We start from the raw sequence: 17,133 nt of genomic DNA, 5'->3' as shown, positions 1-17,133 counted from the left end.
AGCGCAACTCATACACACAACCAGTCTCTCTCTCTCTCTCTCTCTCTCTCCCCCCCCCCCCCCCCAAGTGTGTGTGTGTGTGTGTGTGTGTGTGTGTGTGTGTGTGTGTGTGTGTGTGTTTTTTTTTTTTTTTTCAGAATAAGGCCTTATGGCTGAAAGATCAAACATACAGCAGTTCTCTCATTATGCCTGTCTGTGACTCAGTGTTGCCTTTGTATAGCGAGCAGCAATCTATCCTTTTCATAATACTGTTCAGCTTTTAAATACTTTTGAATGTCATGATTGGGATCTGTAAATATTATGTTCTAAGTTAGCCACAATCCTTCCCAACTCTCTCTGTGGTTTCTACAAACTTCTCTTTAAGGCTGACCACCATTTTACAAACTCTTCTTGTTTGCCAACTGTCATCCCACCTTCTCAGTATTTTCTTCTTACACTGTTTCAATTTTTTGCCATGGCTCTGGTGGGAATCCTCTCTCAGAATGTATTTGAGAGACTCCCATTCTTCCTTTGAGCTCTCTTTTACAGGTGGTTTTCCAGTAGCTCATCAATTTGCTTTTGGTATAACCATACTACACCCGGGTTTCTCAAAAAGCTTGCATGGAAGTCATGTTCTTCATTTGTTGGCTGTTTCTTGTCCCCTCCTACAGCCATCTTGGTCTTATTCATATGGGTGAGCGATAAGAGGAGTAATACCTCTTAAATAAGCCTTGGTCTAGCTCTCTCAGCTGCCACTAACTTTTGAGTGTAGTTTTCCTGGGTTACAGATGATGGAAGTCAAGGTTTTGAATGTGAGAAAAGTCCACACAAATTGACAGCAGATAGGAGTGGAAGAACCATCAATTTGGAATGCAATACTTAAGTAATATTAGATGTGCAAGAAGGTAAAATAGATGCAGAGAGATAAATGTATTATAGAAAGTTGAATATGTTGACATTATATTTTGGAAAAAGTTCTTTTTTTGGGTAAAGTTTGTCAATCCCTAAAGTAATGGTGAAATTAATAACTAAAGTACACAGATATGACATAGGCACATGCTCCCACTCACATCCATTACTTTACACTAAAGATGGGAGGAGGCGGCCTAGGTCTGATAGACATTCAGAAAATACTACAGCCTTGCATATAAAGAGGTGTTTAGAGTGTGTCAAAAATACTGAGACACAGTCCCTGCACCCATACTGAAAACAACATAACTGGCTAATGCTGCACCAATGAGCCCTAAGTTAAAACATTTAAGGCAGTTTTACACTGAACTAAGCTACATTAGAACACAGTAAAAAAACCAATTAGATGCAAATAAGCACTCAGTCACAGATGGGATGATTCAAAATATGAAACACAACACAAGTATCAAGACAAAAATTAGAAGACAGTCTGGAGAAATCTATGCAGAAATATCTTTACAAGTGAAATAAAGGAATTCTTGTACAGAGTGGTGAAAAATGTTGCAAGTACAAATGACAGACTTAAGTTTGTGTTGCTTAAACCAATTAAGTTTTGTCCAAAATGTTTACTTGTAAACATGTTATCATGCAGATTCATATGCGGTGGCTGTCTATTAATCTCTAAAGGTATCCAAAGAAAAATAGCTTTGATTAAAGGAACTGATAGTAAATACATAGAAATCTCCTAATTGTTATGGTAGCACATCTAAACATGAAAACCAACAGAACTGTGAGTCTTTAAAGGAGTTACATCAATTATATCATCAAGGAGAAAGGAGATATAACAACCTGGTGGAATTCCAAATATATATATTTATAAGAAATACTAACTGAAATATCATGAAGCACGATTTGGGAATCTGCTAAATCTCATCTTCCAAAAGAAAGGTTTAAGATAACAAGTATGTAGTAGCAGAATTTTTGCTGGGAAACAAAGAATAGATGTGCCAGCAACAAGTAGAGCATTAGCGATAAGAGTGAAGTATGATAGGGTATTAGTGGGCTGCAAGCCCACTATGGCAGACGTGAAGGCCTCAGCAAAACGATGAGTATTGTCCCTCATATGAACACCAAATGTATATCACACATAAGAAAATTTTAATGCATTTAAAATGCAAACAGAGCTCAGAAAGATGATTAAAAATCAAACTACATGCTTTAGATTAATTAGTTGCACAGATATAAAGCATAAAGAAACAATTTTTAGTTTCCATCCTCATCAGTGGTTTAATTTCACTTCCCGTGTTTCTGTCAAGACACAAGAAATTTTTTCCTTTCATTAAAGAAGTTTAAGTTTTGAGAGAAATTTCAGTTTTAAGCTTTCTTGAAGGACTTCAGGTTTTTGATTAATAATTTCAGGAAAAACTGGCAAACGAAGATGCACAACTTTATTTTGATTCAGAAGAAACACTTATTTTATCTTCATATATATAAAAAGGAAAGAGTAGTTGATCACTGGTCAATCACAGGATTTTTATTTATCGGTCATTTGTCACTTCTTTCAGCACTGGCAATAATAGATGCTGAAGTGAAAAATTACAAGTCACATTGTGGTTCAAATTCCAGGTTAAACTGCAGGTACCCTTATAACTAGCCGAGTAAGTCAGTTCAAAAGTCAGAGGAGTGTTATTATAAGACACTGTGGTTCTCAATCAATCAGTTCCTGAATGGCACCAATTTGAAACTGAATATAAAACACTGGATTAATAAGGCAGTCAATACCTCAGTTAGAAAAGGTTAGGACAATACATAATAACTTATGACTTTCAGTAAAACTAAAATCAAGATGTATACAGGAATAGTAGTTCCAGTGGTGCTCTATGGAACTGAGACTGAGTGTCACACATAAAGATGCTGACAAACTGTAAAGCTTTTTACGACAAATTTCTAAGTAGGACTTCAGTACAATGAAGGTACTGATGGCTAAACAAGAAATGAGATTGAAAGACTGCAGAAATAACATGACAAACCTAAAATTGTCCATAGCGTAAATGGGGAAAGACTAACAGTCGAAAGTCGTGGTTCACCTCCAAGACAAAGCTATGATGGTGGAAAGGCCTGAGGAAATACACCAGCTTTATACATCCCAAAAGGTGTAGGTGGATAAAGTGCCAAAAGACGTAAGTTAGCTTGGGGTCAAAGCTAGCTGGAAGAGAGAAATGCACAACATTGCAGTAACTAGTTGCACATTGTCAGGACAGCAAAATAGCTTTGTGTAATGTGTCCCCCTCACTACTAAACATCTGTTTTTCTTATTACGAATAAGTCTACTCGGATGAATGAAAGTGTAATGTAAATAAATTTTGGAGTTACACAAGATATAGATGTCAACAATAGCCCATACAATATTTGCAGATCTTATCCACTATCATGTAAGTATTTGTGTATCTAGCACTGGTAAAGAATACACCAATTTAAACAGTAACAGCAACATTTCTCTTACAAATGGTCAGCACAGCACAACATATATTCTATCATATATATTGTTTCAGTCTTGTGAAAGTTATGTTAACAATGTGGCAGTTCAAGTCCATATGGAGTGCTGACTATTTATCACAACACATTTGAATTGGAGGTTTCATGGCAAGTTTATTTCTACTGATTACTAAAATTATCATATAATAAATGGGCAAAAGAGTAATTTCTTGCCATTAATAAGTTAATGCAAGAACTAATTCTTTCACTCCTTTAAAAGAGATTTTATGTCAAAACTGTGTCCTTGTAATCTCCTTGTACTTTACCCAATCTCAAACTTGTGACCCAGAAAATTTCAGTTAACATCCATGTCAAAATTCAAATGTGATGTCTCAATGCTGCAAAATTAGTATATAGGAAAAATATGTTGGGAAAGACAGTAAATTACAGAAACTAATATTGCTTTTTTTCATTTGTTTATATGAATGCAACAAATATTATGTATAATACACAAATTTGTAATACAAAGACATAAGAAAATGATAATTTTTCTATCATTTAGAATGTGACTGATAATTTGTAATAAAAATGAAACAAATGATGACAAATGCAGAATTTATTTCAAGGGGTTTCTTTTTGTTTAACATGAACAGATGGAGGTCAGTAGATTACACATTTTGATACAAGGAATGAGCTCCTGAAAAGATATCAAATATATAGGGTAAAAAATAATTCAAATACTGAAAAAAATCTCTATAAAAATGATTTACTTTGACCACTGACATCAGTATAGTGTTTACACATCTGATACAGTTTTGTTAACAGCTGTAAACTAATTACATCACAAATGTACAACAAGTTTACAATAAACTAGAACTGCTTTTATTTACATATGTACTGTTTTGTTTCTTATTATCTGCTTAATACATTTATGGCACAAATAATGTATTTACAACATGTAACTAAACTGAACTTTTAGTTTCCTATATATTGTCACAGCACTGCTCAACTTAAGTGAGTAAATATTGTAGCTGTCCTTTCAGCTGAAACAGCTGAAATTATTAAAACTGAATGAATTTATAAACCCATTTATTCTGCATCAACAACTGTTATTGTAACAGGTGGTATGTATTTCCATGTGTGTCCTACGTCACTGAAGGCTAAATTTTTGTCTTGTAAATTTTCATCATTATCTTGTGATAGACATTGAATATCAATTTTGTACTGACCTGGTGTGAAGAAAATGACACTGCATTCATGGTATGCATTACCTTGTTCTACCAGCTGAAAAGGAAGAAAATTAAGAAAATTAATGTACTTTATTATGAATAATTCATAACCTGACACAATAAATAGTACTGATGTTGTGCATGGGCTATTGCATATTAGGTAGAAACACACCATAAGGCTGTAGGTAGAAAGATGTTGAATAAAACACATTTGGCTGTCAAGAGAGCAATGCGCGAAGCCTTCAATGACTATCATAGCAGAATATTGTCAAAAGAATTTTCACAAAACCCAAAGAAACTCTGATCATATGTAAATACTGTTAGTGGCACCAAAGTTAGTGTTGAGTCTCTCATTGATGAGACAAGAACTAAATCTGAGAGTAGCAAAGCAAAAGCAGAAATGCTTAACTTAGTTTTCAAAGGAAAACCCAGGAATATTGTCCCAATTTAATTCCTGTGTCACAGATCACACCTGTCCACAAGAAGGTTAGCAGAAGTGATCCACAAAACTGGCATCCAATATCTTTGACATCCATTTGTTGTAGAATCTTAGCACATATTCTGAGCTTAACCCATTGACTGCTGTGGACGTGTTAACTCGTCATGCCTCGCCATTCTTCTGCTGTGCCTGATGTGTTTTAAGTGCGGCCCTTGGGTCTTCCCTATAGCACTACAGATGTGTTGACGCGTGCTGTGCCACCGGCCTTTCCACCTTTAGCGACAAGTTTAGGCGTGCTGAGTCACAGCTACCTCAGCATGACAGGTCTGTAAACACGCAGAGCTGTCTTTCTGTCTTGCTCTTCCAGTAGCTGTTGAGTGTTCTGACTGTATAATATGAGTGTGCATAAATGTTTGTTGCTGTGTTCCCTCTTTGTAGAATTTGACTTCACTTCCCATGTTTTTGTCAGTTTTCTTGTTTTCTAACGTCATCGTGGTCGCACATATATCAGTGATGAGCCTTCAACAGAATCTCGAAGCTGTAGTCCTCAGGCCGTTACATCAGAGGGGAGAGCAAGAATTACAGTCAGCAGTTCCTTTGATCCGAGGAAACAGAAAGTGACAGAGAAATGCTTCAGAAAAGAGCATGCTTAAGTGACACACTTGACCAGAAAGAAACCGATTTGCAACCGTTAAGCCATTACTTTGATGACTCGAGTTCAGGACACAAATGTCAGCTAGATATTGACCCAAGTATTCTTTCACTTTTTGTGATATTTATGTCTGAAGAACTGTTGCAATTTGTTGCAGATGAAACAAATCATTTTTATGTTTACACCAGACAATATACTACAGAATCAATGAATTCTTGACTGTCAAAGTGGAAAGACACATGATTTGAGGTAATGTATTGCTTTGTTGCTATTTGCCTGCTAATGGCCCAAGTTAAGAAGTTAAAATTAAGTGATTATTGCTCCAGAGATACACTTCTGAACATTCCTCCAGAGCTGAACACATCAGTTTTCAGTGAAATTATGTTCCGAGACTATTTTTGTCTACTTCTGAGAATGTTACACTTCACTTCAGTGATAACTCTGCAAGTACTGGAGATGAAGTCTATTTAAAATTAGGACGATTGTTGACAAGATTCGTAAGAGGTTTCGTAATTCATTTAGCCACATCAAAGCTTTATTTAGATGAAAGTCTCTTACTGTTCAAAGGACTATTATCTTTCAAGCAATTTATTCCAACCAAGTGAAGTAGATTTGGAATAAAGACATTTGTACTGTGTTACTGTCAGAGTGGGTATAGTTTCGATTTTATTGTACATACAGGCGCAACAACAAAAACGGGGTTCCACAATTTAGGGAAAAGTGGAGACTTGGTGGCAACTTTTATGGGGTCATATTCTATATGTCGATAATTGGTACTCCAGCTTGGATCTGTTTATCTAGCTTCACACCACGGAACAGCCGCACGCCGCACTGTTCATAAGAATATGCGCAATATGCCAAAATTGCAGAAGATATTAAAACGAGGAGAAACTGACAAGATCCTCGCTACCAAGTGGTGTGATGAGAGAGACGTCTGAATGTTGACCACATGTCACACAACACAAATGGTTAAAATAGAGAAGACTGACAGAAATACTGTCAAAAAAATAGAGACACCGCAATGTACTGTAGATTACAATTAGAGTATGTTTGCAGTTGACCATTGTGACATGTGACTGAGCTCAGTGGGATAAGTGCATAAAACTATGAAGTGGTACAAGAAATATTTTTTCACATTCTGGATTTGTGCATTTCTACATTTGTGCTCTCCAACAGTCAGTAACAGGGCGAAAAAAGGCACTCGCAGAGTTTTACCTTTCTCTCATAAGGGAGATTGTAGAACAATATGCTATAGAATGAAAAAAAGCTGGTAGGGGAAGGTGCTACGATGACGAGAATCCTCTGTGATTCACAGGGAGACATTTTCCTGCTGTTATTGTGAGTGAAATTCGCAGATGCGTCGTTTGCTCGAAACAGGAAGTGCGCTGGGAAACTAAATACCAATGCAAATACAAAGAAGCATTACTAATTATTGAGAACTAAATCGGAGAAAGAAAGGTAAATCTATTTTTGACTTTGCCAGTGCCGGTCCAGAGTCCGGATGGAAAATATATGCGACAGGTGTGAAATTATTCAAACAATGCCTGAATTCTTCATATATAGAAGTTTACTTGCAAATGAATGGACTCGGTGATCGAGATGGCGCAATATCTGTGCTGTGGCAAATGGAATTATGCTGCGTACATTGCACCAATGCAACAAAACCTATATATTAATCTATGTATGATACATTTATATTATTAACATGTAACATGGATAGTTATATTCTTTTATCCTTAGTAGTACAAATGTAGATCACATTCGGTCTACTTGTATAAAACCTGTTTTCCATAACTGATTTCAATCGCCCTTGATCAACAAGAAACAACATGCCAAAGTTAAAACTTTGTTCTCAGTGTGATTTTTCTTGCTACTTTGCCTCTCTTGCTAGCCATTATCAGAAATTAAACTCACTGTTCTGGAGAGGGTGAAGGGCTTAAAATTGGTTGTTCGAACGAGTCTGGCTTTGAAGCATTAATAGAAAACGATATTTGTAAAAGAAGTATCGAATATACCCTGCTTTCATCTTTTCATAAATATCAACATCTTTTTGACTAATTTGTAGAATATTGGAAAATAGTGAGGGAACAAAAATTTTTATTCCATATCATTGTGCTGTCAACATACTGCACTCTAAATTTCCATTTCATCATGTGTTCACTCTACTAGATATGCAAATCCGAAGTTTACATTGTTTTCGGTCCTGATTTTTGTCCCTGACTTCTGTTCCAATTACACAGCTTGGAATGTTTTATAGAGCATAGTTTTTCAGCAAAATCAGAATGAAAATACCTCAATTTTGACGTTATTACAAAATCTTCAATTTTGCAATTAACTCATTCAGTACTGGAAAATGATACGGAAATGAAACTTTATATTTAAGGGAATTGTGTTGTTAGGTTACTATATGCCATGTTTCAAGTACGTCATGGTATTATTGCAGGAGATGCAAGAAGCCAATCTTTGAAATTTTTTCGGGCGCCTATTTTTTTGGCCGATTTTACTTACAGTTTTCTGGCTCAATATGGCTCATAAATTTTTCATTATTATTCTTAAGAGAACACAAGGAGTTGTACAAGATGGCTACATTTTATTTCTTTTCAAAAACTGCTGCCCAAGATATTACAGCTCAAAGTCGCCAAAAATTCATGCTGGCTTTGCGTGAGTCGTAATCAGCCCAGAAGTATTCAGCATAGGGCAGGTTGGGCAGCGTGGGCCGCTCTGGTCTTGACGGCAGCTCCGAGGGACAGGCATGCAGCGCAGGTAGCCAGATTACGCCTCAGTACCCCAAGCAGATGGTGCACCTCCAGCAGTCAAAGGGTTAAATATAAGATACCTCTGCAGACCTAAGTACAATATATGAGTAATTAAAAAAGTGGAAATTAACAGCAAGCCCAATGAAGACTGAAGTTTGCTGCTTTCATCTTAACAATAGAATGGCCAATGTAAAGCTACACATCACGTTCAACAGTGAAAGGTGAGATGATACAATAGCAAGAAACACAAACTGAGGGGCACCTCATTGGACGCAAGAGCTACAACACCACAATGTTTTTCCTTAGGACTCATCTGTTCTGTTGCTGAATACTGAGCTCCAGTGTAGCTTAATCATTCACATGTGAGAAAAATCGATGTTCAGCTAAATGCAGCAATGAGGACAATAATAGCTTGCATCAGATCTACCCCTCTTAATTGATTACCCTCTCTAAATGACACTGTGCCATTAGATCTTAAAAGGCAGAATGCTTTTCTAACAGAATTAAAATTCTCCAGTCTGCACTTAGAATGAGCCAACTAAAATCCAGGCAGTCACCTATCATACTAGCAGATTTTCTGCAGTTGATTTCAATATGAGCATGAAGTGGTCACAAATGTGGAATAATATTGACCATGAGGAATATCAGACCCTCGTAAGACCTGGAACAATACCATCTGGAATGTAATTACCATGTTGCGCTTTGAAACCAATTAACAGGATCGCTTTGATCAGTCCGATACGCCTGGACACTTCCCTTGTTGAGAGACCTTCCTGGCACACAGTAACAATGCGGACACGATCAAACCACTGTACTGACCGAATAGGCATGATTGAACTACAGACAACACGAGCCGTGTATCTCCCCCTTGGTGGAATGACTGGAACTGATCGGCTGTTGGACTCCCTCCATCTAATAGGCACTGTTCATGCATGGCTGTTTAAATCTTCATGCAAGTTGGTGAAATCTCTGAACAGTGAAAGGGACTGTGTCTGTGATACAATATCCACAGCCAATGTCTATCTTCAGGAGTTCTGGGAACTGGGGTGATGCAAAACTTTTTTTGATGCGTGTGGTTTAATAATTGTCACCCTGCATCTCTTCTCTATGCATGTTGATGTGAAGAGTAGTGTGTGTGCTGCGACTGTAATTGGTTTGGTTATTGCGTTATTCTGATGGTCTCTGTTCACAATGAGACATACGAGTACATGTACAAGATGCAACTATGAATCATATGTCATCTTAAGTCCATATTCCCAACCAGAATCCAGTCCAAGCAATGTCAGACTTCCATCTATTACAAATAAATTGCATTGGTAGTGTGTGTAGGTCACCTTTTCAAAAAGTGGGAATGACTAGACCTGTGATGCGTGCACATCAGACCTTGAATAATTTTGTAATTATGCGAGAGAGAGGGTTTTTCAAGCATGGAATACTTACAACAACACACAAAACACGCAGATTTATCAGGAGCTAACAAGGGCTATATTACAGGTAGTGGAAGTTACCAAATAAGCAGCAACCAGTCGCAAAATCATGTTTTCTTTATTTACTTATGCAAATTGATTTCAACTGATTAACAGCCATCATTGGTGCTACAAATACAAGAATAAAAATAAAAATAATTAATAACAGTGACCAAATGAATAAATATACATAAAGCAATGTAAAACCAATTAAATGTATATAGACACATTAAACCATTTAAAATGCACATACAAATTTACCTTTCAACGAATATGTGCCCTGAGTAGTAACACTGTCTTAAGCAGAGGTCAAACATAAAGTGATACATCGAGAATTGACTATGACAAGAAATCATAAGGGGGCGTTGCAAAGCAAACCCGCCCTCTATGCAAAAAGATACAGCTAAAATAAAAATGAGAAGAAAATGACATACAAAGTGAGGCAAAATATAATGATAAAATAATGAAATATTTACAAAAATGGATATATTGACAAAGATTTTGTCAACCACATAGTACAGTTATATAAGCCAAAAGCGATTGTACAAATTAGTAAAAAAGGAACAAACATAGGTGAGAAGCACACTATAGGAAAAATTTTAAAAAAACTTTTTAAAAAATTTAAAGTTATTTATCATATTATCAAAGAGCAAAAGTTAATCATAATGCCAAAATGTAAATCGGTGTTGGCATCCAGGTAGCGTACAGTTAATGATATTCAGGAAGATTGGATTTTTTTTTTTCGGCAAATGGCGCCACATTGCTGAATGCACATGTAAAGTAAACTAAGTTGAAATAAGAAAATTATGGACACGAACGTAACAAACATATTAAAGAAACAAGACCAAATGCAGAAATAAAGTGCTAGCACACTTCATACATGGGAAAATTAACACAGGCTCGATAGGACGAATTGAGAACCCTTAGGGGCTCTTACGGTGTGCTCGTATATCATGAGACTTAAATCCACACCATATGTCTGTTGGTGCAGCCGACAAAGACGGCAAAAGCCCAATTAAAGGGCATCAATGCAAACTTAGTCACAATAACATAATTCATATCACCAATCTATTTATTCCCCCCCCCCCCCCCCCTTTTCGCTCTTCCCTCCTCCACCCCCCTCTCATTTATCCTTGTCCTATCATTTCCATTCCTATCAAGCAAATGCTTGGCAAAGAGCTCCCAAAAATGAACTTCCCTCACATTCACCTGCTCAATGAGAAGGCACAAGCTAGGCGATCTAGGATGACAAAGATCTCCATATCCTCTAGCAAATCAAGATAATTTCCCTTTTCTGCTCTATGTATTAACCTCACATGCGTCTCAATTCAAGGAAGTTCATGTCCACTATTTATAATATGTCCTTTCTGTCAACGGCAACATGTTCAGCATATCTAGTTTCAATTTTTCATCCAGTCTGACCTACGTAACGTGGTTTACAGCTTGGACAAAGTATTTTGTAAACCCCCTGACTGGTGTAAAACTTTTACTTTATCTACGCCATGATCTAAAATCTGTCCCAAATTAATCTTAACCTTCAGTTTCCTAAAAATAGCTGCAACTTTAAGACTAACTGCCCCATAGTATGGTAAAGAAATATCTCATTGCTTCATTTTTCCCTACAATTACTTCATTTGCTCCCATGTCTTTATATTTACTGGCAAATTTTTCATAAATTTTTTGAACAAAGAGTAGCGCATAATCATTAGATTTAGCTATGGAATAAATATTATCTAACTCAGTTTTATGATCCTCTTCAGAAAGTGGGGTACAGAAAACACGATTAAATGCATATCTGAAAAACGCCATTTCATGCTGACTAGGGTGGACTGAATAATAGTTTATGATACAGTCAGTATATGTCTTTTTTCGAAATATGCCAAAAGGAAGCCTTCCCTCGCTATTCCTTACGTATAGATCCAAAAAACTAATAACCCCATTCGTTTCAAGTTCATATGTGAACTTTATTTTAGCATGTAAAGCATTAAATGAGGATACAATTTCGTTAATGTCATTCACAAGTAATAATGTATCATCAACGTACCTAACGTAAAAGACAATTTTCTTTGCCAACTCAACATTCTTATGAAACCATCTGGTTTCAAGGTGATTGATGAACACGTCAGCTAAAAAAACAGAAATTTCTTTTCCCATACTAAGACAGTCTTTTTGCACATAAATTTCGTCATTGAACTGGAAAAAGTTGTATTTGAGCATATATATACATTTAACTGGTTTTACATTGCTTTACGTACATTTTTTCATTTGGTCACTGTTATTAATTATTTTTATTTTTATTCTTGTATTTGTAGCACCGGTGATGGCTGTTAATCAGCTGAAATTGATTTGCAAAAGTAAATAAAGAAAACATGATTTTGCGACTGGTTGCTGCTTATTTGGTAATTTTATGGTTTATGGTCGCTGCATAACTTGGGAACCACATGGAGTCCACACCATTCGGTAGTGGAATTGTTAACAATTGTAGCAGGAATGTCTCCCGTGTCCCCATTTCTAAAGCTTCTCCGCCATTTAATGAAAAACACAAGTAATGGGATACTGACCACCAACAATTGCAGTTATATTTTTTTGATGTTGATAATGGAAAGAAAAAAGGTCATGATCTTGTCAGGACATCCTAAACTACATCATCTAGTACAAAAACTATAGGTGTTAATGAAGCCACCAGAATTTTAGTTTTCTCTGTTGTAAGAACATTTTTCAGTGAAGAGTTACATTATATCTCAAGATTAGATTTTTAATGACAAGAAAAGAGCCCCAATCAATCACATGCAGACTGGACTACCAAACTACACATATTACATAGGAATTGCAATGTTTGTGCAGGCAGAATTATCTAAACACTTTAATCAGTGAAATTATCGTGTGTCTTGTGGAAGACACGAGTCATGCACTGAGGAAATTTGATCCATCCCTAATGGAAATTATGTGAATAGCTCAAGCCTATGAAACTGCTCATGCAGCACAGACTTTCTTTGTAATGGAAAAAGATGTCATGGCAGTCAGCTCCCCACCACCATTCACGTGGTGGAGGGCTCCCCCCCACCTGCCCCACGGCTTTGAGGTCAGCTGTAAAGAAACGTGCCAGTGGGAATGGGTGCCACATCAGCAGCACAGCTGTTACCCAGCTATAAACTTTGTTTCATTCGTCACACACCAGCGTCTGCCCTCATCAGCGTGAACCATGCATCTGTATACAGCAAAGAAGTACACTTGCAAAATATATGTTGTAGCGGTTCCAATGCAGGCATATCCCATCCTATAGAACTATAACAAATGCATGATAAATCTGCAGAATCGCACATTTCTCAGCACACAACCCAACAAACATACTTAGATGAATTCACAGTCAAACTTCTGGACATAAGTGGTTCTGCAGCCTTGCTATACCAATTTGCTTTCTTAAGCTTAGGGATGCTGCCCTTGCAGGCATCCAAGGTGAACCTGTGGAACTACTGAAACCATCAAGTGCCATTGGTAAAAGTACTTCCAGTTTTACTTACTTGCAACAAAGTCACTCACCAAGTAAATATTTTTGTGATAGCTGATCCCATTTTTTGGGAAAGATGCTTTTCATGCTTCTGGATTTATGACTCATGAAATAGCAGAAGGACTAAAATGCAACTTGTGCAAATGTTCTTTCAGGTAGCTGCCAGTGACAGACTTTGGTTCCAGTATCTTGGCCAACAGACGATTAACAGGTGGAAGGTCATCTTGTGGTCACCCACCACCTGCAAGGAAATGATGTCTGACATTGCACCTAATGTGTTCTGTGATCTTCTGGTAAGTTGCAGGCCCATCACGACAGAAGACTGCAGCCTGTTGGAGTGGTTTCATGACTGCCCGTCACTGTACCCTCTTGGACATTTTGCACTGCATGTTGCTGAGAAGGATTCTTCTTTCCAGGTGGGCATCCTTGCATACCCTCAAGAGCCATGACCCCCTCCAATTCAGGTCCATGGGAAGACCTCCACCCATACATGGTCTGTGATATATCTCATTGCTTCTGCCTGTGGACTTCTGTGCCATCACTGAAATCACATTTGCCTCTGCCATTCTGGTCAGCAGCTGCCAGTTTCTCCACCCCTGGCGGATCCTCTATGGACAAGGTAACTTGTGCAACTCTCTTTGTGCATCATCCTGCTCTCGGTTTTCACAGCAATGCTCACAGTTATCGATCCTTCACATTTGTGGTCACTGCTGTGGGAGGGAGGGGGGGGGGGGGGGGGTGTAGTGTAGTGGTGCCGCCTGATGTTACCATGAAAAGCAAGAAGCTGGTGCAACAATATTATTGATCCCTCTGGCATCACTATTCTGATTGCACTGGACTTCAGGTGTGTCCTCTGATGAGATAACACCACACTCTGGCATAAAAGCAGGTGCAGGGCCAGTATGTGTCTCTTCTTTGTGTGTATTCATGCAAGCACTGGAGAGTTGTATCCCAATTGTGCATGGTTTGGCTACAGTGTTATTCTGGTGGCTCTATTTGTAACAGACAGGTCTCTGATACATCTTGGATTGGACTTTGCTTGAGAATATGGACTGTTCCTAGTAGCATCCAGTACATGTATCTTTTGTTGGGAATAAGCTATAGTAGGAGTAGTAGTAGGAGTAGTAGGAGTAGTAGTAGTAGTAGTAGTAGTAGTAGTAGTAGTAGTAGCAGCAGCAGCAGCAGGAGTAGTAGTAGTAGTAGCAGCAGGTGTGTGTGTGTGTGTGTGTGTGTGTGTGTGTGTGTGTGTGTGTGTAGGCTGTCTTCTACAAAACATGGAATTATTGTAAGTATTTGCTATATTAAGATAGCCATGAATGCAGGAGAGACTACTTTCAGTGCAGTGAATTATTGCATCTGTTGGTCCATACCTGCTTACTTTATGTTACCCACAGAAGTTAGAAACAGACAGCTACTCTTTAATGCATACAATGTATAGCATTAATCCAGTGGAGCTAATCCTGCCAATGCAGACATTCTACAAGTGAGAAATGTTTACAATTATGATGCCGATGTTATCTGATTTCAAACAAACTGTAAGGCATTTCAATTTTCTCTGCATGTAATGTATTTCTACTGGGTGCAGGGACTGCACTTTGCATTTAATGGTTCATGAAAGGTAAATAGTGATTTCTCTAACTTTTTAAAATGACGCAAGAAAAATATGTTTAATTTATTTTACATGACATGTTCGAGAAGTGTTGTGCAGAAATTGAACAAAAAAAGCCACAATATTTGCCTACGCAGAAACAACACTGATGTAATGACATAACTTCCATAACAAATATAAAAATTAGTAATGTTAAACTGTAGTTTCATTATAATCATGCACACATATCAAAAGATGTATTAAATCCCTTTTGGCCCAAACACAAGCCCTTCAGTTAAACAGGAATTATTCATATAAAATGGAATAAAAAAATACCTCTGGTAGCAGAACCTTCGTTGAGCCAGCACAAGCCAGCCTTGTCTCTAGTCGATAATTATTGACACCATTTTGATGATCTTGATAGAACTGTACTGTCATTACAACTTGCCAAAGTGGTCTTTCCAAATAGTTGAAGACAGTGATTCCTAATCGCAGGCACTGTCCTGTATGACAACTCACTTCCTCTTGGGACTTCACTGGCTGCTGATTTATAGTTATTTCTGTAAATATATAATAAAATAGAATCTTTGTGGAATAGTAAGTGCAACATTAAGTGGATTACAGAAATCGAGGAAGATATGGATGAGCTACAGATTACACTGGAAGTCCTAAGAAACAAAACTGACAAAATCAGGAAATTCACAGACAAACAAACCAGACAGCAAATGAGAATCAACAAACAGACAATAGGAAGGGTGATTTAGAGAATGAAGAAGTACTGGGCTAACAGCAAACTGAAAAATTCTTTGTACAAAGTTAGCTAAAAAAATATTTAGAATCTTTAAAGACCAATTTTGTTTCTGTTACTAATTATTATTTTAATATTTGAGAGCTGTAAGTAATGATTTGCTTTTCAAAACATTTTTTTGGTTACTGTCTTTTAATGATGATAGTATTTTTTGTAATATTATCATATACAAGAATCTCGTATGATGAGAAAAATATTATCTAACTTTCAAAATATACTGACAGGTACATTTAAATTGATAAATAAACTGAGTACCTACCCCACTGCAGTGGTGACATGCGAACAAGGTCAAGCATTTCAGGGGTCAGGGTTATACCACTCAGAGAGATACGACCCTTTGTGTCTGAAGCTGGCATCCGCCATCGCAAGTCCACAAAAGAAGCAATGTGATCATTACACACTGCGTCGAGCTCCTGTTGTTCTTCTGCAGTTAGTTTCTCTATCTGATACAGCTGTCAATAAATAAATTAAATTATACAATTGTATAGTGTTTACATCGTACAAACCTGAGTTACTAAGTTAGCTTCATTCTAGCAGTAGTGACACGAAACAGTAATAGTGAGAGTCCACTTTACAGCAAAAAAGTTTATTCTTTATGAATTTTGTCCACAATGGGATGGAAGTGCAGGTGCTCAACAACAGGAGGTACAGTAGTGTGATCACTGAGGCATAAAGAATATTCTCGTGGCGGGGAGGAGGGGGGGGGGGGGGGGGGGGGGGGAAGAGAGACCCCGGAAGTTAAAATACAGTGTTTGCATCAACTGAGCTAACAATGCTATTATTTAGTAGGAGTCTAACATCAAACAAAGATATCATCATATTTCTTTTATAGCATAATTATTCTCATGAAATAATATGTAAAATACGTGAAAGGAAACCACTCACCTATAGTGGATCACTGTTTACAGCACAGTAACAGACAACAGAAAACAATGTATGCTGTTTTTTGAGGCATGTTACAATGCTCCAAGCATCAATCCACTATAAATGAGTGGTTGCCTTTCACTTATTTTACATACTGCTTCATACAGGAATTTCCATTATTCTCAATGTATGGTCCCCTCACACCAGTGCAGTGCACATTCTGCTGGATCATTTAGTTATATATGCTCCAGTGGTAAGAAATAAGGTAACCTATTTCACAAAAGAACAAATTAATTACAAGAAAGGACTGAAGTTGTGAACAAGTTCACAGTCAAAATGTATTACAAGTACTACTAGAGCCTTCAGTGCTATCATTTCACTGATTCACACATTGAAATTAGATGAAGAGTTACAATAGCACCATCCAGAATTAATTCGCAATACCTCCTTAGTATCTGTA

At 37.2% G+C, this 17,133-nt stretch overlaps 1 protein-coding gene across 3 annotated transcripts in view; it reads right to left on the bottom strand.

Moving 5' to 3' along the window:
• Positions 1–3,964: 3,964 nt before the first annotated feature.
• The window catches only part of LOC126457899 (protein brunelleschi), a 245,512-nt gene continuing 232,343 nt past the window's right edge, over positions 3,965–17,133 (bottom strand). For all 3 annotated transcript variants that reach the window (XM_050094572.1, XM_050094573.1, XM_050094571.1), the window contains 3 exons: positions 16,069–16,261; positions 15,338–15,561; positions 3,965–4,647 (listed from right to left, as the gene is read on the bottom strand). In XM_050094572.1, the coding sequence (XP_049950529.1) occupies positions 4,453–4,647; positions 15,338–15,561; positions 16,069–16,261 (612 nt within the window). In that variant the 3' untranslated portion in view covers positions 3,965–4,452. The remainder of the gene's footprint in view (positions 4,648–15,337; positions 15,562–16,068; positions 16,262–17,133) is intronic.

Source organism: Schistocerca serialis, chromosome 2, assembly GCF_023864345.2.
Source record: "Schistocerca serialis cubense isolate TAMUIC-IGC-003099 chromosome 2, iqSchSeri2.2, whole genome shotgun sequence".
Taxonomy (NCBI): Eukaryota; Metazoa; Arthropoda; class Insecta; order Orthoptera; family Acrididae; genus Schistocerca; species Schistocerca serialis.
Note: the sequence above shows the minus strand (reverse complement) of the source record. Positions and strands in the feature narration are given on the sequence as shown.